The sequence below is a fragment of the Chanos chanos genome, chromosome 13 (assembly GCF_902362185.1).
Source record: "Chanos chanos chromosome 13, fChaCha1.1, whole genome shotgun sequence".
Taxonomy (NCBI): domain Eukaryota; kingdom Metazoa; phylum Chordata; class Actinopteri; order Gonorynchiformes; family Chanidae; genus Chanos; species Chanos chanos.
The window spans coordinates 5,322,685-5,343,444 of record NC_044507.1 but is presented as its reverse complement, the minus strand read 5'-3'; the positions used below and the strand labels follow the sequence as shown (position 1 = coordinate 5,343,444).

Below are 20,760 nucleotides of genomic sequence, written 5' to 3'. Positions count from 1 at the left end.
TGAAAAAAACGATGACACAAATTGTGTATCATCACTGTACAAACATTGTGGAATTACTGCAGCTGAAATTCCTTGCACTTAAATCCCTGTAATTCCTTATAGATCCCTTACTGTTTTTCCATTCACTCGGAAAAGTGACCACATTATAACCTGAAGTTTCTATTGTTTCTAGTTCTATGGTTGATTCGCACGGTCGATGATTGATGACGTAAAACAGGAAGCATGAGATGAACACGCGTCTCTCAGCAAGTTGTAAATACACGCCAAACTTTCCTTTTATGTTGGTGAGTTTAACAAATGTGTCTTCTGAAACAGGATGAACTATCAAGCTCATGTTGTGTGTGCTTATTCTTTTATTTTATTGTGGAACTGTCAAAAATGCTCTGCTTTTAGGGAAGATTCCTACAGTTAGCATGGCCGGCTAGTTCGCATTACACTGTGAACGCATGCTGCTCATGGCCTTTTCAAAAGCTGTTACATTTTATTTGTGACATTACCGCACACACGGGAAGTACCGAAATAACAGCAATTATTGCTTCATCGTGGAGTGAACAGTTGTCCATGTTATGTTTCATACTTAGAATAAAAGTTTATGGAACACTTGAACCTTGCATATGTCGCTAAATGTAACGTGACAAAGATGGGATCCAGACTAAATGAAGTGTGTGATATGCGTGATCGAATTTTCATGTTATGACTCACACGTGGGCCTAAACCCCACAGTTCGTAAAACTATTTCATAGACAAGTATCATCGTTGCATGGTCTGAAAAAGAAACCCCTGCTGTTGATCTGTCGTTAGGTAAAGAGAGAAGATTGCAATGACTTCTACAGTAGGTAGGCTGTGTTTCAGCAACAAGACAGCGCTGGCACCCATGGTACGTGTGGGCACCCTCCCCATGAGACTCCTGGCCTTGGACTATGGTGCCGATATTGTTTACTGTGAGGTAAGGTAAGATAATAGTGTATAGATGCCAGTGACTGACTGTGTAATGTGACAGTTGAACAAACACTAATTTGTTGTTGCCTTGTGTTTTTTCCCCCCTTAAAGGAGCTTATTGACATCAAAATGGTGCAGTGTGAGAGAGTGGTGAATGGTAGGATTCATCTTCTTGCCACACAGTCACTGTAAACAGACAGACAGACAGACAGACAGACAGACAGACACACACACACACACACGCACACAAACATACATATACATATTCTGTGGCAAAACGTTAAAGTATTTCTGTTCTTGAACTGACAGAGGTTCTGGAGACAGTGGATTTTGTCGCCCCAGATGAAAGAGTTATGTTCCGCACATGCAACAGAGAGAAAGATCGAGTTGTCTTTCAGATGGTGAGTGCTTAAATTGCAAAATCTTGTCCTCTTGTTGTCAAACTTTTCCTTTTTTTTATATATATATATAACTCGTCTCCTCAGGTTGAATAGAATCCTGTTTGTTATAGCATGGTAATGGTAATGCTACTTCTTTATATATTTAAACAGTTGTTTTACACTGTCTACTGCATCTTTATATTTTTCTGGTTTGTTGTAGGGTACAGCAGACCCAGAGAGGGCTTTGGCAGTGGCCCAGCTTGTGTGAGTATCTTTGATCAGACTGGTCTTCCACCTCTGCTTAGTCACCTACCCTCTCTCTCCCAGTTCAACACGCACACTGCCATTAAGCCAACCTGTTTTTCTGGCTAGCTTGTCAGGAGTTAGGAAAATCTTCTATCTTCTGGAGGAACTTTGTTTCAATCCTAAATAAGTGTAGATGCCATGGAATCTCTTAGGTTTTAGAGGTATTTCTAAAGTTCTTAGAGGGCAAAGAAATGCAACAGGAGTTTGTTTCTCCAGAAGAAAGACGTTCACATTGCGTGCAAATGTTATGAGTTTATGGCTCGCATTGATTTCAGGAATAAATCACTAATATTTGCACCTAAAGGCGTCTTAGACAACGGTTTCACTCATGGTGCCTTTTTGGGTGACTAATCCAATCCAATGAATGTCATCTATGAAACAGGGAGAATGACGTGGCCGCCATTGATGTGAATATGGGTTGTCCAAAGGAGTACTCCACCAAGGTAAGAGTTTGCATTGTGTCAGATGTAAAACACATCAGTAGAAACAGTAGCTGAATATACAGACAGAATGTCTGTAACTGACATTAGTTGTATTATTTGTTCCCGCAGGTTAATGTTGCTGTTATGTTTTTCTTTCTCAGCAGTGGTAGAAATATCAGAGGAAATCAAAGTGTACTAGACTAGATGCAACTCTGACATTTAACTTGCTGTCCAGTATTTTTAGTGGAAGAAGAACATGTGTGGCGTTAATAGAGACTGGTATATTGTATAGTGATTGCTGGTTTTGTTCTCGTGTACAGGGTGGAATGGGAGCTGCACTTCTCTCTGATCCTGACAAAATTGAAGCTGTGAGTAAACTGTTGGGGGTGATTCAGTCTGGAGGTTTTGTGTCGTTTTGAACCAGGGTGGACACTGAGTATAAACACAAATGTATAAAATTTTTCATGTAATTCTTAAGTATATTTTCACAGTCTTTGGGCTTTAATGAAGTGACGCACTTCTTGAGGTCTGATACTCTTACTCAATATTTGCCCTTTTAAAAACATTTTCTCTGCAATATGTTGTTACTTTCTCAATGTGATAGAACAGAACTGAACTTTAGTGGAAATATAAGCACTCAAAAAACGAGTTACGTGGGTAAAGTGCAAATAGTGTCCACCCCTCGATTTAACTAATACCAGCGGAAATGCCATGCATCAGAATGTTTTTAAGGATTAAAACTGTTAAAATGAGATTCTAGAAATGAAACCCTAACAGACAGAGATCTTAATCTAATTTAGTATGGGACTAGTGTTGAACCTTGTCTAAGGAATGGTGATATGTTGTTTAAAGTCAAGATGATGTTCACCTTTGTCTCTAGATTCTGACTACTCTGGTAAAAGGAATCTGCAAACCTGTGACCTGCAAAATCAGAGTCTTACCCACGGTAAGTAAACATGTTAATACATCTGTATTCACAGACAATGCAATTACGCAATCAGATGTGACTTACGTTTGAAATATTGAATGGACTTCTTTCAGGTGGAGGACACAGTAGAATTGGTGAAGAGAATAGAAAAAACGGGAGTGGCAGCCGTTGCGGTTCATGGAAGGTGCTGCATTGTCATCTTGGCTTTCTCTTTTTCATGCCTTTACACGCGTTTATCAGTATACTCATTCACAAATGATTTGACAGGCTATGCCAAGTATAAACACCCACAGTACAACATGGAAAGAGATCTAACAGTCAAACGATCACATTTGCACAATAGAGTACAAACACATTCTGTGTGAGAGTGTGTGAGTGTGTGTGAGAGGGAGAGGGAGAGAGAATCGGAGAGGCATAATGATCAGTTGTGTTTTTCATGTTGTGAAGTAAGTTGTGCTGTTTATGTCTTTGTGTCAGAATGAAGGAGGAGAGGCCGAGACATCCAGTACACTGTGATTACATCCAAGCCGTGGCCAAGACTGTGTCCATCCCAGTCATCGCAAAGTGAGTGTCAACCTCACGCCACCCGCGTGTTCTCTCTCTCTCTCTCTCACTTTCTCGCTCGCGCTCTCTCTCTCTCTCTCTTGCTTTCTCTCTCGCTCGCTCTCTCTCTCTCTTTCTCTCTCTCTCGCTTTCTTGCTCGCTCTCTCTCTCTCTCTCTCTCTCTCTCTCTCTCTTTCTCTTTCACCTCCCCCTTTCCTCTGCCCACTTAGGATAAAGTTTGTCTGAAGCGCAGTCATTCAGAGACATTTGTGTAGTCAACCCCAAACGCTTATTTGTTCCTGTTCTACTCACACACTTAAATCTACTGGGACCCGGGGCCTGACTGGGACCCGGGGCCTGACAGGAGGGCCTTGTTAAACTGAACCAAGTGTATTGGTGTGTAGGACTGGAGCAAAAAGCTGCAGCTCTTGCCAGGAAAAAAAACAAAAAAAAAACATAAAGGAGATCTATATATCTCTCGCTACTCATAAACCCTTTCCTCTCCTCTTAACCTCTGGATATACCCTCCCATAAAATTCCTCTGGGTCACTTTCTCTCTCTCTCTCTCTCTCCCTCTTTCATTCTCTCCCTCTCTCTTTTCGTAGTGGCGGTTCTCAGGACTGGGTGAAGACATATTCTGACATTGAGGTGTTTCGAGAAGCCACGGGAGCCAGTTCAGTCATGCTGGCAAGAGCAGCCATGTGGAACGCTTCTGTGTTTCGCAGCCAGGGGGCGCTGTCTGTGGACGAGGTTATAGAGGAGTACATCAAATATGTGAGTAAAACTGAAATCCATATTAGTTCAGACAACCAATTCACTGTTTACATCATAGTTTTTTTTTTTTAAATCTAGATATTACCAAATGTGACAGTGCGAAAGCTCTGGACACATTTTAGTCCAAGTCTCTGTGTCTCTTCAGCAGGAGATTCATCACTTTGGCTTAACAAGGCAATAAATGTTTTTACCCACATTTTAAAATTCTTAAGAAATTTGAAAGAGACGAGGCAACCGCTTTACGGTTCATTTTTACAGCTTTTTTTGATTACATTCAGAAACTGGCTAAAAATACAGAGATGAGAAAGGCTCTCTTCTCTTTATCATGCACCAACCCAAAAAAAACCCCCCAAAATAATCATCGCTTTTGAGCACTCTTTCACTCACTCTGTCACTATGGAACATATGGATTATGTAGAGCTGAGGTTAAACGAGGGAACCTAAACACACCCACACACACACGCACACACACACATACACACATTCTCTCCCCTGTGGCCCCCAGTGTAGAGAGTGCTGTGACCACACCCCAGTTTTGCTGATGTTAAAGAACTGCTTCACTGATCTGTGCATTCTCTCTGTCCGCCTGCAGGCCATTCGCTACGACAACAACATTTTTAACACTAAGTACTGCCTGTGTCAGATGTTGAGGGACAGGGTGGAGTCTCCTATGGGCAAACAGCTCCATGCAGCCCAGACCAATGAAGAGATCTGGTAATGATCAGCCCTGACAGGGACACCCTCTGACTCAGTGATCAGAAACCCTGTGTGCTCTGGTTCTCAAGCTGTTCTCTCTCTGTCTGGAGGAACGCTATGGCGCTCCTGACGTCCACACAGGGAACTGTGTCCGACTGGAGTTTTAACTTTCAATCTTTCCCTGCTCTTTGTGTCAGTCTGATCTCCGAGGCATTGCTGAGTGTTTGTTTTGGGGCCTTCTGGTGTGCTGTTTTTTAATAGCTGATTTGTTTTGTGTGTGTGTGTGTGTGTGTGTGTGTTATTTGTTTATGTCAGTGAGGTGTTTGGGATGACTGACTACTACAAAAAGACTCAAGCAGCTTTAGAGGAGAGAAGGGCTGCGTTGCAGGCCAACCACTGTCATTCAGATCAGCCAACACTAGAGGGCGATATTATCACTATGGCTGTTAGGTTCGAGAGGTTTGTAGCCATTTTACCCTTCACTACAAAAAGGATGCTGTACTCTCCCCAGCTTTGCATGTCTCTAGTTTCATTTTCCAGTTTCACTCCCTCTACCTTGCTAATTTTTTTTTTTAAATAGTTTTCCCAATAGACAGTCTAACAGACTCTAGAATTTTTTTTTTGTTTTCAATATCAACATCAAGTTTAAAATGAGTAAGAACGACTAAAGTAAAGTAAAAAAGGGTCCAGCATTATGATCAGTCTGTTCGTCTGTCTGTCTGTCTGCCTGTCTGGTGTGGCTGTGTGTATTTTTGCGTGTGTAACTCAGGAGGGAGTACCCACCACAAATAACGCCAAAGATGTACCTGCTAGAATGGAGCCGGAGGGAGAAACTCGAGCAGCCTGTTTATGAAACGGTGAGAATCAAAGAGGCCTTAATGAGAAACTCGAATGGCCTGTTTATGAGACACTCGTGAGAAACAAGAGAAACCACAGAACAGTCTGGAAATGAGACCGGGAGATTCGGAGAATCTGTAACGACAAGCAGGAACAATGCTGATTTAACGGAGTAACGATACAACAACATGGCGAATCTAAATCTCTGACAGTGCTGTTGTTCTATATTTAGAATACAGTGTTTGTTGACAGTTTGTCTGTTTTACATAGACTATGAAAAAAAAAAAAAACCCCACAAGTAACACACAGAGTGACTTCTCTTCCATGATGCCTCGAGTTAATGCGAGGTTAGATGGAACATAGAAACAGCAGTAACAGAATGTAGTCTCACTCAAGTTCATGTAAATTGCGATGTATATGGTTTAACGAGCCTCATTAAAAAGGGGTCCAGTGTCCTAAAAAGAATGGTTGTTCGTCATTATTACTGTCTAGTCAAAGCAGCAAGTTTCTTTTACAGATTGCTACACCCACTGACATTAGGTTGTCCGATCTTTGGATATCTACCTCAAAAGACTATCGGCACGTCAGCGTAGAATGTTAAATACCATTTTATTTGAACAGTAGCAAAACTGAAGCCTGTCAGATCAAAAGTTTGCGTCACAAATTCACGTCACTCCGACGTGCTCGATCTCAAATAGGCCGTGTATGAATTTCGTGTCTCCTCTTCCTCACAGGTTCAGCGTGCCCAAGACAGAGCCTTCCAGTCAACTGTCATTGTAGCAGAGAAGAAGTATCGGTCTGCCCTGTGGTAAGTGTGAAACATCTCATGAGCATGCCCAGACATGGTCACAGACACAGACACACGTTACCATGGAGATATGATTCATGCTCTACTCAGTAGTAGACCAGAATGGAACAGTTTGGATAAGACAGTATGGTTTAAACTTTGGCACTCTGTTGGATCATGTGGCAAATCCATCATCTTCAATCGTCTGTTCAGGGAAAAATCGAAGAAGTTTGCCGAGCAGGCCGCCGCCATCGTGTGTCTCCGCACGTTGGGCGTACCCGAGGGGAAAATCGGAGAGAAGAATTCGGGACTGGTGAACAAGAGAAAACGAGAAGAGAAGAGAAACGGAGAGACTGGGGAGGACTGCACTGCAGCGGAGACGGCCTACAGGAAACGACACATTACCCAATCCTCACAGAAAGAGGAAGAGAAAAACTGATAAACTTGACACGATCGCAGAGCGGTCGCATGAACAAACCACACCTTAAAACAAGAGGAGCTCATCACCACCTACCTCTGAACATTTCGTGAGAGAACTTCTGACCGATGTCTGGAGATGTTTCACTTGCTTAAAAGACAAAACGGCGTGAACTCTGTGACCTCATTTTATCCAGATCACAGACTGTGTGAGAGATGTGAGAGTTCATCTGTAAAAAAAAAAAAAAATGAATCCCTTTTAATATACTGTTCTTATATGGCCTTGGATGACACTCAGACACACACTCTTGTTGGGGCACAACAGCTTTCAGGAGCTTTGGGTTCTTGCAGCTGTACAACCCTGAGCACAGTCCTTATTTTTTTGTGTGTGTGTGTGTGTGTGTGTGTGTGTGTGTGTGTGTGTGTGTGTGTGAGAGTGAGTGAGTCTCAAGTCATTTCAGCTGATGAGATTATTATCCTATATGAACACAACCTGCCTCTACAGACGTGTAAAACCATGACTTCATAGTGAGGTGGTTCTGGAGGATTCTGCCTCTAGATTCCGCTGCCTTTGTCCTCCTGCTCATACACGTTTTCCCCGCTGTATTGGTTGACGTTCTGTTCTCGTGTGAACTGCTCTGCTGGTCCGGGGGGAAAGTGCAGGTGAACAGGATCAGCTGGAGTGGCTTTACTGAAGGTTTTTTAGGGCTGTACCCTTCAGTGGGTAAAACTACATGACAGAGGGGGGCAGCACACACCTTGCTGTTTGAGGGACTTAGCACAGAATAACACCAGACGTGTAAAACTGGAAGATTTTTGTTCGTTGTGTGTCGATGAAAATGCACACACTTATCTGGGCAGAGGATCTTAGATGAGACTTAAGATAAGAGATGAGACAATGCCTTTTTGTTATGCATGAGGCAAAAGGTCACCATGGATAGTGTTTTTAACTATTTCAATAAAAATATTTGGTTTTATTTAACCCCTTATTTTGTGTGTGGTCTATTCATTTGTTTATTTTATTTATATATATATATATATATATATATACATACATACATACATACATACATATATATGTGTGTGTGTGTGTGTGTGTGTGTGTGGAATAAATTAACAATTAACCTGTATGGTTTTCTGTTCGTTTTTAAGCTTTGCTCTGCTTTGAATCTGGGGCTTAAAGAAACATTTACAAATATGACCGAAATGATTATATGAATTCGCAAGTTATTTATTTATTTATTGAATAATATCTAATTTCCTAGTAGCGCAATGTCTGTGCCTGGCGCGCACCCTCAAATAAGAACTACTCTACATGACTATCAAATTTAGTGACGTCACGCCTGGAGTCGCGCTCTCTACACAGTCCAATAATTCTGAAAGTTTTGCCTCTCAGACAAGCTCAAATGAAACTGTATTTCTCCGCTGCGATACCAAAATGCGATTTCACTTCGATAGATATATGAACAGCAACAAGGTCAGGAACGCGGCGGCCAAATCGGGAGCTTTATAGCATTTGTGAACTATTTGAAAATAGGCACTTTGGACTGTCGCTGTTCCGGGTTTGCAAGCTGGCATCATGTCCTTAGTGTAGCGTAAGATACCATTTAGTACACAGTTCGCTGTGAAAGCTACCTGAATGTTGTGAGCGAAGATTTTCCAAGAGAAGAGACTTCTACATCTCAAATGCAATGAATAATACAAACCAAGGCAACAGTGAGGAACTTGATTTCGGACTTTCATTTGCAGAAGAAAGTCAACACCAACCCTTAGGCCATGCAGGTAAGTGGGATTGTCATGCAGTTTTATATTCATAACTGTATGTTTATCTCGAATAACTATTCGATTTTACGTATTGACGTAAAAGCAGTATCGCCGTCTCAAATAAATGTTTCTATTTTATTGGTTGTACAGTTATGGTACATTCTCGTATATCGAAAGTGCAACGACGTTCTTTTTCATCGATATGAACTTCAACGTTTAAATTAAAAAGCACGCGTTGTTTGAGGGAAGCAACTTGTTCAACTTTATGTAACGTAATTTGGGGTAACGTTGTTTCTATTTTTGGTTAGTTATCATTACTTTTCCATGCTTACTGATAGTCATTGATCAGTAACGCGGTCCCACCTGTCAAAATTCTTAGAACTGACAACTGAATGTAGTGTATTTAGTCTACTCTTTTGAAGGTTATGCCTACGCATAGGTTTCATTACCACCGTAAACAGGAAGGGGAACTCGCACATTAGTTGTAGAGTGTAGTGGTATACTATAGTATCTTTATTGTAGAACTGCTGTCCGTTTTTTCACCCCGTAAGCATCCTGTGTAGGGCGATCATTCTGTGTATGTGTGAGTGTGTGTGTAAACTGGTATTTATAGTAAGGTACTGTTGCAGTGTTAACAGCTGCTTGCTTGCTCACTTGTCTGAATTAGCTTCATAAAAGATTGACTCGATTGAAGATCACAGCTCAGTCAGTATCCATATTTCTGACAAGACAGTTCTTTGAACTTGTTTTAATCTGCTGGGTCTTAATGAAGAAACATGCTCATTTACCTTTGTTTGCTGTCTCATACCTGCCTAAACCTGTCGTACAAGTCTGAAGACATCATTAGTCTTTGGCTTGTTACTTAAGATCAAGTGTTGTTGATAAAGTCTCCTGCTCTCAGTGTGTTGAAGAAGAAATCGTAGACCGCTAAATGCTTTGTCTGCATTTAAATCTCACACCTTGTTGTCTTCCCCTATAGACATCAGACCAGATGACTGCTCTCCCTACTACCCTTTTGGCATTGGTCAGATGCAGGCGTTATCCTTTCACCCTGTTGATCTGCAGCAGTCAGGCCTCCAGCCGTCTCTCACACATCCACAGTCCCTTGGTCTCTACCACACTGGATATGGTGCCTCTGGCTCCGTACAGAATCCCATGGAGTCTCCCAGCAGGGTGTTTGACTGCCCCAGCATCCAAATTACCTCCAGCCCTGCCAACTGTCACCAGGACCTGGGTGTCCACCAACAGGAGGCTTGCCCGGCGGGTGCAGAGGGAAACGGAGGATCTGCACTGGCTAAGGACCAGCTGTACCTGTCACTGGAGGCACCTTACAGGGATACCTCCTCCCTCAGCCCCTGTAGCCCCTGCAGCAGCTTGTCCTCTCGGAGCTGGTTCTCCGACGCCTCGTCCTGCGAGTCTTTCTCGCACGTTTACGACGACGTGGAGGCGGAGCTGAACGAAGCGGCCGCCCGGGTCAGGCTGGTGTCGCCGTACGTGTCTCCGCTTGGGTCGCCTTTGCCGTCCCCTCTCGCCTCTCCCCAGGCGTCCCCGCAGGTCTCCCCGATCGTCTCACCCTTCGGCTCCCCAAGCTACGCCCAGCAGGCCACGTACGGAGAAGATCCATGGTACCGTTTCCAACAGCAGCAGCAGCAGCAGCAACAACATGCTCTTTTTGCACAATCGCTTTCGCCCCACCAGTCGCCTTATCAGTCGCCTCGTACCAGCGTTACCGAGGAAACCTGGCTGAACCCGCGCACGCACTCTTCTTCCTCGAGGCCTTCCTCTCGACCCACGTCGCCGTGCGGCAAAAGGCGGCATTCCAGTGCCGAGGTCATGCTGGGGTCGTCCTCGCCTCACCTCTCTCCCGTTCCGACCCCCACCCATTCCCCCCAGGGAAGCTTCACGGAAGAATCGTGGATGTCAAACCCAACCTCCATATTCGCCCCCTTCCAGCCCTGTGCCTCGGAGACGGACGTCCCGGTGAAAACCCGAAGGACGTATCAGCCCTATCAGAACCAGAATTTTACACCGCTCTTACCTGGACAAGCAGATCTCGCTCAGGAGGACCACGGTGTCGGGTCTGCAGCTGCCCCATTAGACACGGCTCTGGAGGGCTCCTTGGCCGGCATCAAGAAAGAGGATGTAGTTGAGCACTTCTTGTCAGTACCGACCCATTTCTCATGGACTAAACCTAAACAAGTGCACAACCCTATATACAGGTACTGTACTTCTCCCACTATCTGCTCCTCTCTGGTGTTTATAAAAATGTACTAAGTGTTTAACGGAGAGCTGTGTTGACAGCTCTTTATGATCAGTAATTTTATTTCTGTAAACGTACTTTTTGAGGGAAAGTACCGACTTGCAAATGGGTGTTTATTTATTTATCGCTGCTGAAACCATGCTTTGACTGATGTGTCTAGATTTAGTTTACACTTAAGTGAGGGTGCAACCGCCATTAATAGTGTGACTGTAAACATGGTCATTCTGACAGTCGTAGCCATACATTTTTTGCACGTGGGTGGTCACGCTACAGTGACAGTGAGAGAGACTCGTGAGTGATAACGCCATTGCTGTTAGGAAAGTTTTTTTGAACATTCATTTTCTGAACATGCCAACTTCCCACGCTGTGCCTTTCACCCAAACAATTTGTCTTCCAAACTACAGTTGTTTTACCAATGTCAAAATGTGATGCCCTCTCTCTCTCTCTCTCTCTCTCTCTCTAAATAAATAAATAAATAAATAAATATATTCTTTTTTTTTTTAATCTGTTATACCCATTGCTCTGAGATGCTCCTCTGCTCCTGGGTCATGTGAGTCATCGGGTCTTAAGACGTCTCTGTTGTCGTTTTCTCAGGGCGTCTGCTCTGCCGTCGTTGGACTGTTTGTTGCCCAGTCAGTTTGGCCAGTGTGAATTACACATCGAGGTTCAACCCAAACCTCATCACAGAGCTCATTATGAGACAGAGGGAAGCAGAGGGGCCATCAAGTCTCCCTCTGGGGGACACCCCATGGTGAAGGTAACACACACAAACACACACACACACACACGTAAAATATCTATCTATCTATCTATGCACACACACAACAAACTGTCATTTCTACCAGATTTTCTGTATGATAGAGTCACAATGTGGTATTTATATGAGTACATGCAAATACTTAGGTCAAAATGCTTATTTCTAATTTACACCAGAACACATAGCCCAAATGTAGTGGACCTTTTTTTTTTTTTTGGTCACTGTATCACAGTTGCACAGTTTGTTGGCGAGAACATCACGGTAAAAAAAAATATCAATTACTCTTAAACAAAGTTTATACACACGAAAAGTAAAATGTTAACTCAAAATAATAGCCATTTCTTTGATACAACTAATGGTAAAGGAACTCCCTGACAAAATAAATGAGAGTAAATGACGTAGAAATGAAAACCTATGATCGTGCGTATTTTCATAGGTCCAGCAGACTTTTGAGAGTTGATGGTATATTAATTATTATTACAATGGCAACTGGATAGCAATGAAAATTTTTACAACTTCCGTCACTTATCACTTGCCCTGTGGACAGTGGCAACTGGCTGCAAGTTTTTTGTTTTGTTTTTTTTGCACTGAACATTTAGAGTTTCAAGAGTGCTAAAAAAAAAAAAAAATCCTCTGAAATGATATTGTTACACTAGCTTGTTTTATCTATGGTATGAACAGGCCTCAAACCGTCCAGAAGTTGATTTTATTATTTACCTATAAACATGACCGGTAATATTATGTAAATAGGACCATTCCAACCATACTGCCTGACATATACTGTGCACGCTGGTACTTAGCATATCTAGCATTCAAAGTACTTCACTCAGGATGTGTATAAAGAATTACTAATGACAATAATGATTCTGCATACATTAGAGTAGCAGAATAAACAGTACTAAAGGGTGAACTAACACAGGGAAGGGTAAAACTCAGGGAAGGTTATAGAAACACCAGTTTGTTCACTGTGCTTTTATGAAAGTAAACCGCTTTTAAATTGCACTCACAAAGTAAGGTTTTCTTCGAAAATCCTTGAAGGTCTTTTCATTAACATTGATCAGTCCTATTTCGCGTTCGTGTGAGATAGTTTCATGATGCGGACGATGATGAAAAGGAAAAAAAAAAAGAAAAAAAAAAAGCAAGTCAGGAGAGGGTTGCGTTGGATGTGGATGTGTTTTATCATTGTCGGGTCAGTTATGTAAATATAAAATTCAAATACTCTTTCTATATTTAACCACACATTGTTGTGCAATTTGGCAGAATTATCTTGGGCAGTACGTTCATTTGCTATCGCAGTCGAGAGGGAAATTTCCCTCTGAATTTCCGTTTGTTTGAACTTTCCAGCTACAAAGCAAAGTGGAATCTGTAAGAAGACGAATATAACAAAAACTGTAAATGCACTGAAACACCACCCCCCCACCCCCCCTTCTCATTTTCCATTCGGTGCCTCTAATAGCTGAGAATATGGTATTCAAAACTAACGCTAATATAATTTAACGGTACTGACTTATTCATACGCCATTCATCAATTACTGCCACGGGCTCTAAGCCCTTTGTGTGTACACTCACAGAAAGTGAACGCAGCAGACAGAAATGGAGCTTATTGTAAAAAGCACTGGCCACCTGCTGAAAAGTCGGGCCTTTTGTCGAATAGTCCCAAAACTATTCCCCCTTGGGGCTGCTCGTTATAGCTTATTACTCTAATACAACCTACCGCACGGCCTGTTGTTAACGGTGTGTATTTGTTTGTATGGGTTAGAGCTTATACAAGGTAATTACGCTGTTTATATGTACATATGGACACAAATGACTGTGAGAAAAACTGACCTTGAGGCTCTAAACCCTCATGCCAGATTTTTGAAGAACGCTCCATGGAAACGGCAGGGCAACAAGTGGCGGTTGGGGATTATTCGGAAAAACACCTCGCTCTCCTCTGAAGAGACGAAAAAGAAAAGAGGAGAAAGCACGTTCACTCGTGGAGTGAAATGATTGGCTTTGAGAGAGTGTTGTGTCCTGTGTTTAGCAGGAGCTGCATTAGTCCTCCCTTGACTCTCATCAGCTCAGAACTAAGTATTTTTAAAACATTACCATGAATAGTGAAGGCTGTGCTTGTGGAGCAGTTTGTTTACTCTGGTTACCATCGATGCGGCAGGGAAACCATGCTTACCCACAGTGTAGCAGTTAGCCAGCCAAGCAGATGTACACTGAGATAAGCTCACACATGTAATAGAACCCAACCGTTTATTTTTGTTTGGAAACTGATTTAGCAGCTTTGTGAATAAGCACCCCTTACTCTTAAAAGACTGGTATCAAATGGGAAAAGGTTACAGTGACCATAGATCAGCTGACTTTTCACTGGATGGATGATTATCAGAGAGCACACTCTCATACATACCTTGGTTCTCGTAATGTCGCCAACAAATGTTCATAAATTAAATTATCAGTGTTATTGGCTAGCATTGACTATGGAAGGAGTATGATGCTTGCGCTAGATGACATTTAAGGTTGGTTGATAAAGTAATTAGTTGAAGTTCTGCACTTGATCCAGTTTGAGTTGTTCAGCGGATGTGAAGTATACTAAGTGTGAGATACAAGATAAGAGAGAGGATATGTTGACTCAGAGAGACAGCCCTCCCTCCCTTCAGCACATATAGGGCAAGCAAAACTGACAAACAGTTAATGCCAACAAAGATTTGGTTTGTCCCTCTGCAGAAACACAAAACAAGTGTAAATACTTACCCTTGTTTTTCTTTACGTGTGTGTTTGTTAGCTCATTGGATACAATGAGAAGCCCGTTAACCTGCAGCTATTCATCGGAACTGCGGACGAACGCCACGTGAGACCGCATGCCTTCTACCAGGTGCACAGGATCACGGGAAAAACAGTCACCACTGCCAGTCAGGAGATGATAATCGCCAGCACCAAAGTTCTAGAAATTCCTCTGCTTCCCGAAAACAACATGTCAGCCAGGTGCTTGCCATAGTCTTCTCTGATTTATGTTCCAAACCGAACTGCGAGGATCAGAAATAGAACTTTTTTGCTCCAATGACTTATGGGCCAGTGGACATAAATGCCTGCCTTTTAAGATTTTTTTCTTTGTCTTTTCAGTAAATCAAGTGCATTGGATTTCAGAATGGAAGACATGCCAATTTTATGACTTTGCCTGGTTTAAGATATAAAAGCTGAATAGAAATTGGGTGTTTGCTCATATGGCATCTTGTTTCTTCACCAACCAAGACTTAAAATAAAGAAATGGAACAGAATCTCCTCTATATGCACCTTTTCAACATGGTTTTCATGCAGTACTTGCATGCTTTCCTTACAGCTGAATGACAAAAGAACTAGTAAGAGCATTGAGCCACAAAGTTGAATGCATCTGTTTGTTTGTTTGTTTTTTTTTTCACGTTCGTCTCTCGTAGTATTGACTGTGCAGGAATCCTGAAACTGCGGAACTCCGACATAGAGCTCCGGAAAGGTGAAACGGACATCGGGCGGAAGAACACGCGAGTGCGAATAGTTTTCCGTGTGCACATTCCTCAAGCCAATGGGAACGTGCTGTCTCTTCAGACTGCCTCTGTCCCTATAGAATGCTGTGAGTGAATTCCCAACCAAGAGAACCAAAAAGAAAAGCACAAGAAACAAACAAGGAAGGAAAGATGAAAGTAACATAAAAAAAAAGATGCACAAATAAAGTTTAAAAAGTTTGTATACAGAATAGACAACATCGCGTGAATGCTTGCTTGTATTTGTGATTGTAATTGTGAGTGTGAGTGTGTTTTTGTTTCGGGCTTGTGTAACAAAAAGAAAGAGAAGGAAGTGAATGGGCCGACATGAATCGACGCTAATCTGTCCAATCCCTCTGTCCTGTTTCCTGCCGTCCACGCGTTCTGTAATCTCTAGCCCAGCGTTCAGCCCTGGAGCTGCCTCAGATTCAGAAGTTCAGCCCGGTCAGCAGCACTGTGAACGGAGGAGAGGAGATGCTTATAACTGGCCCGAACATTAACTCGGAGTCAAAGGTCATCTTCCTGGAGAAGAGCCCTGGTAAGAGGCACCCACTGTACTGTTTGACTGAAATGAATCAGGATGAATTATACTGTCTTAACAGCACTCCAAGTCTACCCCATCTACGGCTCTGCTGTTATTCACTCAAACGTTTTTCGTGCCTCCAGATATAGACCCAGAGTTCTGGGGTGGTTATCAATCATCTAAACTAATTTGATGTCTAGATGTTTATTTATTTATTTATTTATTTATTTATTTATTTATTTATTTATTTTTACAGATGGCAGAACCCAGTGGGAAATTGATGCCAAACCTGTTCATGAAAAGTGTAAAGATGTAAGGAGAAGATGGTCTTTTTCGCACGCTCTGAAAATGATTCGGTGGTTAACTGAAGTTGTAAATATCATTCAACAAACCGTGAAAATAAAGTGATTTTTTTTTTTTTTTAAAGGGCAGTTCAGCAGTTTTTAACATTTTGTGACATGGAGATTGATGAAACGTTTGTTCCCTGTTTGTAGATGAGCATTGTGGTGAAAATCCCTCCGTATCACAAGAGAGTCATCACCGCTCCAGCGCAGGTGTATTTTTACGTGAGTAACGGCAAAAGGAAACGGAGTCCAGCTCAGCGATTCACTTACCTGTCAGGTGTGAAGCTTCAACCTGCTGCACTCACATAATAGAGCACATGTCCTTAAAGAAAGCCAGTCTCATTGGCGTAGGACATTTCCTAAGGACTTCAAAGAGTCTTGAACACTAATACATAATATTGGTGAATATTGGGAGTTTAGTGTAGGGAGCGTGTGTAGTAATGAACTGTCCGATTTAGGTGTCCAATTTCAAGTTTATTTTATTTTTGGAGCCATTTCATTTCAGAAACTGAGAAGTCTTTTGGTGCAATATATATATTGTTTTTTTTTACCTTGCCTTACTTTCCTTCTTTGTAGTGCAAATAAAGCAGGAGTTTGGCCAGGAAAAGGACCTGACTTCTAGAGATCCTTTAGACTCCCAGTCCACTCACTCACTCCATGGTCACTATGCAGCTGAGTTCCAGTCTCTGTCTGACCAAAATCTTCCTCTGGAGCAGTGGCTGTTTGATGGAGGTCCAGGCTTTGGGGCGTCTTCAGCCCAGCTCAGTTACTCTCCTGTGAGCTCTTCTCCTCTCAACCAACCTGTTCTTCCTGGCAGAGACTTCAATGCCGGTCCTGCTCTCTATCACACACTCAACCCCAGGGCTGTGGAGAGTATCAAGCCCTCATACCTGGATTCTCAGCCAAAATCTCACCATAACGGAGGTCCCAGTCTTCCTGTGAACAGTGCCTCTCTACAAAATCCCAAATCCATGTCTTTCCCGTCTGGGGAAGCTGTTTCCAGACCTGACGTGAGCTACAATGGTTCTCCTGTAGTTCTCTCCGGTTCCTTCTCTTCCTCTTCCGGTGGCCTACAGATAAACCGTGAATCTGTTCACAAGCACTCTCGGGACTTTCAGGTGCCTCCGGGTTCAGGGTCTGAGCACCAGCTTCAGAGCCACCAGGATCTCCACGGCACACGCCACAAACCCTCCACCGCCGCGCCTTTTCTCCCGGTCGACCCCGGAAAGTTCCCTCAGCCTTCCTCTTCTGCTCAAGTGCCACCTCTTTCCCACCAGTCTCCCGCAAGGGAGTCGCCTTCCGCCTCCTCTCCTGCCGGTGGGGGCCTTGTGGACCTTCAGCTCACTAGATCCCCCCCGGTGCAGGCTGCCGGTACCAGCATAGCATCCCTGTCCCCGGAGACTTCGTTGGATCAGTCTCTGGAGGCAAAAAAGTTAGACATTAAGCAAGAGCCTGATGAAGACAAGGAACTAGCCTTCCAGTCTATTGGTCTCCAGGACATCACTCTGGATGATGGTAAGACAGTATACTGTTAAAGGATGGTAACAGCTCAACAGCAAAAAGGAAAAAAAGAAAAGTTTCTTAATGCATTTTTGTGGGGTTTGAAATTAGGATTTTGGATATAGTAATTAAAAGGAAATTTGAATTTGTGGTGGCATTTATAATTTGGGTCATATGAGAAATGAGAAGATTTATTTTAACTCTGAATACAGTGAACGTTTTTTGTTTTGTTTTTTTTCGATGTTATTTTCTTGCAACAATTATAACAAATTGGCTTTTTTTCCCTTTTTTTATTTTTGTCCAGTGTGAGTTGTTTGTGATTCTAGATAAAGAACTATTTTTGTCAGTCACAGATGTGCCCCACTGTATGTATTCAGGGATCAAAACAAAACAAAACAACAACAACAACAACAACAACAAAAAAAAGCGTACAGTCACATGAGCATCATTAAACGTCGTCACAGTTAGTAAACCAAACGACTTAATGAATCACCAGTCGACGTGCGTGCTCCGTTGACACCTAAGCACGCCTAGAAAAGACTAGATTTCGTCCATATGTTAGCAGCAATGTTTGTTTACACTCCAGCAGAGAATAGCAGCTGCTACCCTGGGTTTTTAGAGGACCTGTTTGGTTTGGGCCTAATTATAGTCTCCAATCCTGCTGCGTTCTGGGAAAGCTGATATGGCTACACTATGTAGACTTGCGTATAGTCACCGAGAGGCCTAAATATACCGCGGTGGCTAATCTCCAGTCGTTACTCCTGCACAGTTGGTCAGACTGGGCAATAACAGACCTATATGCTTTACAGCAGTCGCTCACGCCCCTCTGTGTCAGCTTTGAGTGACATGCTTGTAGCAAAGGGAAATCCTCTCTGCTGAACTTGACCTTGATCTAAATACGCTTGTAGACAGAGGTTCCTTTGACTGTGCACGGAGCAAGCTCACACCTTTTTTCGAAAAACATTCTCTTACAAATGTATGAATACACAATGTTAGAAATATGAACATCAGACAGTTAGATTTTATTCTTGGTGGCACTATTTTTCTGATACTTCAAATTGCAGAATGATTCATTTTTGTGCTTTGTCTGTGTTTTTTTCTTTTATTTTGACAGGAATTTTTCATGTTTGATATATATAGTTCATATTTTTGTGCTATGCTGATGCAACGTCTGGTCTTTAGCATGCAACACAACAGAGATATAACAGAGTCTATGTGTGAGCCTTTGTGTGTGGATGTGTGTATAACTGTTTGTGCGTGTGTGTGTGTGTGTGTACGTGTGTGTGTGTGTGTGTGTGTCTGGCTTTGTGCCACCACGTCTCAGTGCTGGTTTGTTGTGTTAGAGGGGACAGGTGCAGTGAAGTGGGAAACAGCTCCTGTTGAGTGAGAACTGTTGGTCCTCATCATGGCTCCTTCATTGCCAGGATGTGTGTGTGTGTGTCTGTGTGTTTGTGTGCACGCATACACACCCACTCTTTCTTGAGTGTGTGCTTTCTTTCATCTGCGCTCACACTGCTCGGTACAGACCTTTTCTAACAGACCTTTTCTGGGCAGAGGTATTAATAGAGCCCTGTGCATACTATGGCCCACCCGTTTTGTTGGCATGTTTCATGTGATGTTGTTACTAAACTGCTGTGTAAAGAGACAGTATTTACGCAGGCTAAAATAGCTGTTTGTTTGTGATTAAGATCCCCTAAAAGGAACTGAAATGTGTGCTCACATCTCAACCTCAGCTAAAGATTAAAGCTGAGCGAAAGAAACCCTCTGTCGGATATTTGTGGTTTCACCCCCGCACCCCCCCGCCCCCCCACTCCCACACACAGATACATACACACACACACACACACTAACACATACACACACACACACCCACACAAACGCGCACACACGCACGCACACAGGGTGCTAAATGTAAGACGATTCCTGTCTCGACTTATGGCTGCCTCAAGTTTTAAGATTACCTACAGGAACAACGCTTGCACAACACTGCCCTCAGTTGGCTAAAAAAATGTTTAAACAACATCACGCTTGAATTATTTATTGCATTATTTGGAATAACACTTGTGCATTTATTTTGAAAAACTGCTGAATCTGGTAGTTGCTTAGAAAGTTCACAACTAAAAAAAAAAGAGTTCACTGTAGTATATGGTTGAAGTTTCAGTATTGTATGCAGCAATAAAATATGAAAAAAAAAATGTCTTCATTAATGTTTGTTGTGAGATAAGTTTAGTCTGAGAAAGGAGTGTACCGTGAAATGTACTGTGGCTCACCGTGAATCTGTTTGTTGTAATCTCTTTGCAGTGAGTGAGATTATCGTCAGAGACTTGTTCCAGAGCCCAGATCCTCATGATTCAGCGGAGGGTCAGAGCAAGCCTTAGGTCTGGCCTTGCCCAGGGCACGGTCTGCCAGCGATGCACAGTAACAAGGCAGGACTTTGACACTCAAACCGTCACCAGCACATAGGGGCAAACACACAGAAGACGCTCCCTCCAGAGTTGAAATCGTATCTGTGCAGCCCCACTCGTAGAGAGAGAGAGAGCTGTCTGAGAGACTGATTCTGTCTGAGGAACCGAGTTTGAAGACGTTTAGAAGTTTGTGAACTGGAATTAGGTACCGTTCATGATCTGTTAAACAGCTAGTGTCTTCAGTTATGACACAAGTGACTTTGATTAACATGTCATAAAATGTGACGCTCACTGATGAAAATTGGGTCAAATGTTGTTCTCAGAAATATTAACAACAACAACAACAACAATAATGATAATATGACTGATAACTGTGAATGCTCTTTTGACCACTGTGCAAAAGAAGATATGTGTCAAACATATGGACTTTTGGGACAGGTGATGTTTTTTTTTTTTTTTAATTGTATTTTTATATATTTTTGATCTCCTGGTTTCTTATGAACAAGCTGTTTTTGCTGTGTCCACTTTTTCGCTGATGATTGCAGCACATCAAAATGGGCTGCAGTTGATTTTATATTTAATTGTGTTATGAGCTTTTTCTTTTTTTTTTTTTGGAAACAATGATGGAAATGTTATTCCTATTTATGAAGATGTACTTAGATAGGATATAATGGG

The 20,760-nt window shown here is 42.5% G+C and overlaps 2 protein-coding genes across 2 annotated transcripts; both read left to right on the top strand.

Annotated features, from left to right (window-relative positions):
* The first annotated feature begins 213 nt into the window (after positions 1-213).
* Positions 214-7,974, top strand: dus2 (dihydrouridine synthase 2). The gene is made up of 16 exons (XM_030790262.1): positions 214-284; positions 802-946; positions 1,051-1,096; positions 1,249-1,340; positions 1,540-1,583; positions 2,008-2,068; positions 2,368-2,415; positions 2,928-2,993; positions 3,089-3,159; positions 3,453-3,539; positions 4,124-4,292; positions 4,885-5,006; positions 5,304-5,447; positions 5,758-5,845; positions 6,560-6,633; positions 6,826-7,974. Exons 2-16 carry the CDS (start codon positions 821-823, stop codon positions 7,049-7,051), a joined length of 1,464 nt encoding a protein of 487 aa, XP_030646122.1. The 5' UTR covers positions 214-284; positions 802-820; the 3' UTR covers positions 7,052-7,974.
* Positions 7,975-9,948: 1,974 nt separating this feature from the next.
* nfatc3b (nuclear factor of activated T cells 3b) lies at positions 9,949-20,058 on the top strand. The gene is made up of 9 exons (XM_030790554.1): positions 9,949-11,012; positions 11,648-11,810; positions 14,581-14,780; positions 15,230-15,402; positions 15,711-15,851; positions 16,093-16,148; positions 16,331-16,477; positions 16,771-17,695; positions 19,982-20,058. The coding sequence occupies exons 1-9, from the start codon at positions 9,949-9,951 to the stop codon at positions 20,056-20,058; spliced, it is 2,946 nt and encodes a 981-aa protein (XP_030646414.1).
* Positions 20,059-20,760: the final 702 nt, after the last annotated feature.

Bases quoted from the DNA above. Each gene is read 5' to 3' on its own strand.
- dus2 (XM_030790262.1), top strand. From the start codon at position 821: ATGACTTCTACAGTAGGTAGGCTGTGTTTCAGCAACAAGACAGCGCTG. The intron at 2,416-2,927 runs GTGAGTAAACTG...CTTTGTCTCTAG, and splicing joins ATCCTGACAAAATTGAAGCT to ATTCTGACTACTCTGGTAAA. The intron at 4,293-4,884 runs GTGAGTAAAACT...GTCCGCCTGCAG, and splicing joins TAGAGGAGTACATCAAATAT to GCCATTCGCTACGACAACAA.
- nfatc3b (XM_030790554.1), top strand. From the start codon at position 9,949: ATGGAGTCTCCCAGCAGGGTGTTTGACTGCCCCAGCATCCAAATTACC. The intron at 11,013-11,647 runs GTACTGTACTTC...TCGTTTTCTCAG, and splicing joins GTGCACAACCCTATATACAG to GGCGTCTGCTCTGCCGTCGT. The intron at 16,478-16,770 runs GCACTCACATAA...CAAATAAAGCAG, and splicing joins GTGTGAAGCTTCAACCTGCT to GAGTTTGGCCAGGAAAAGGA.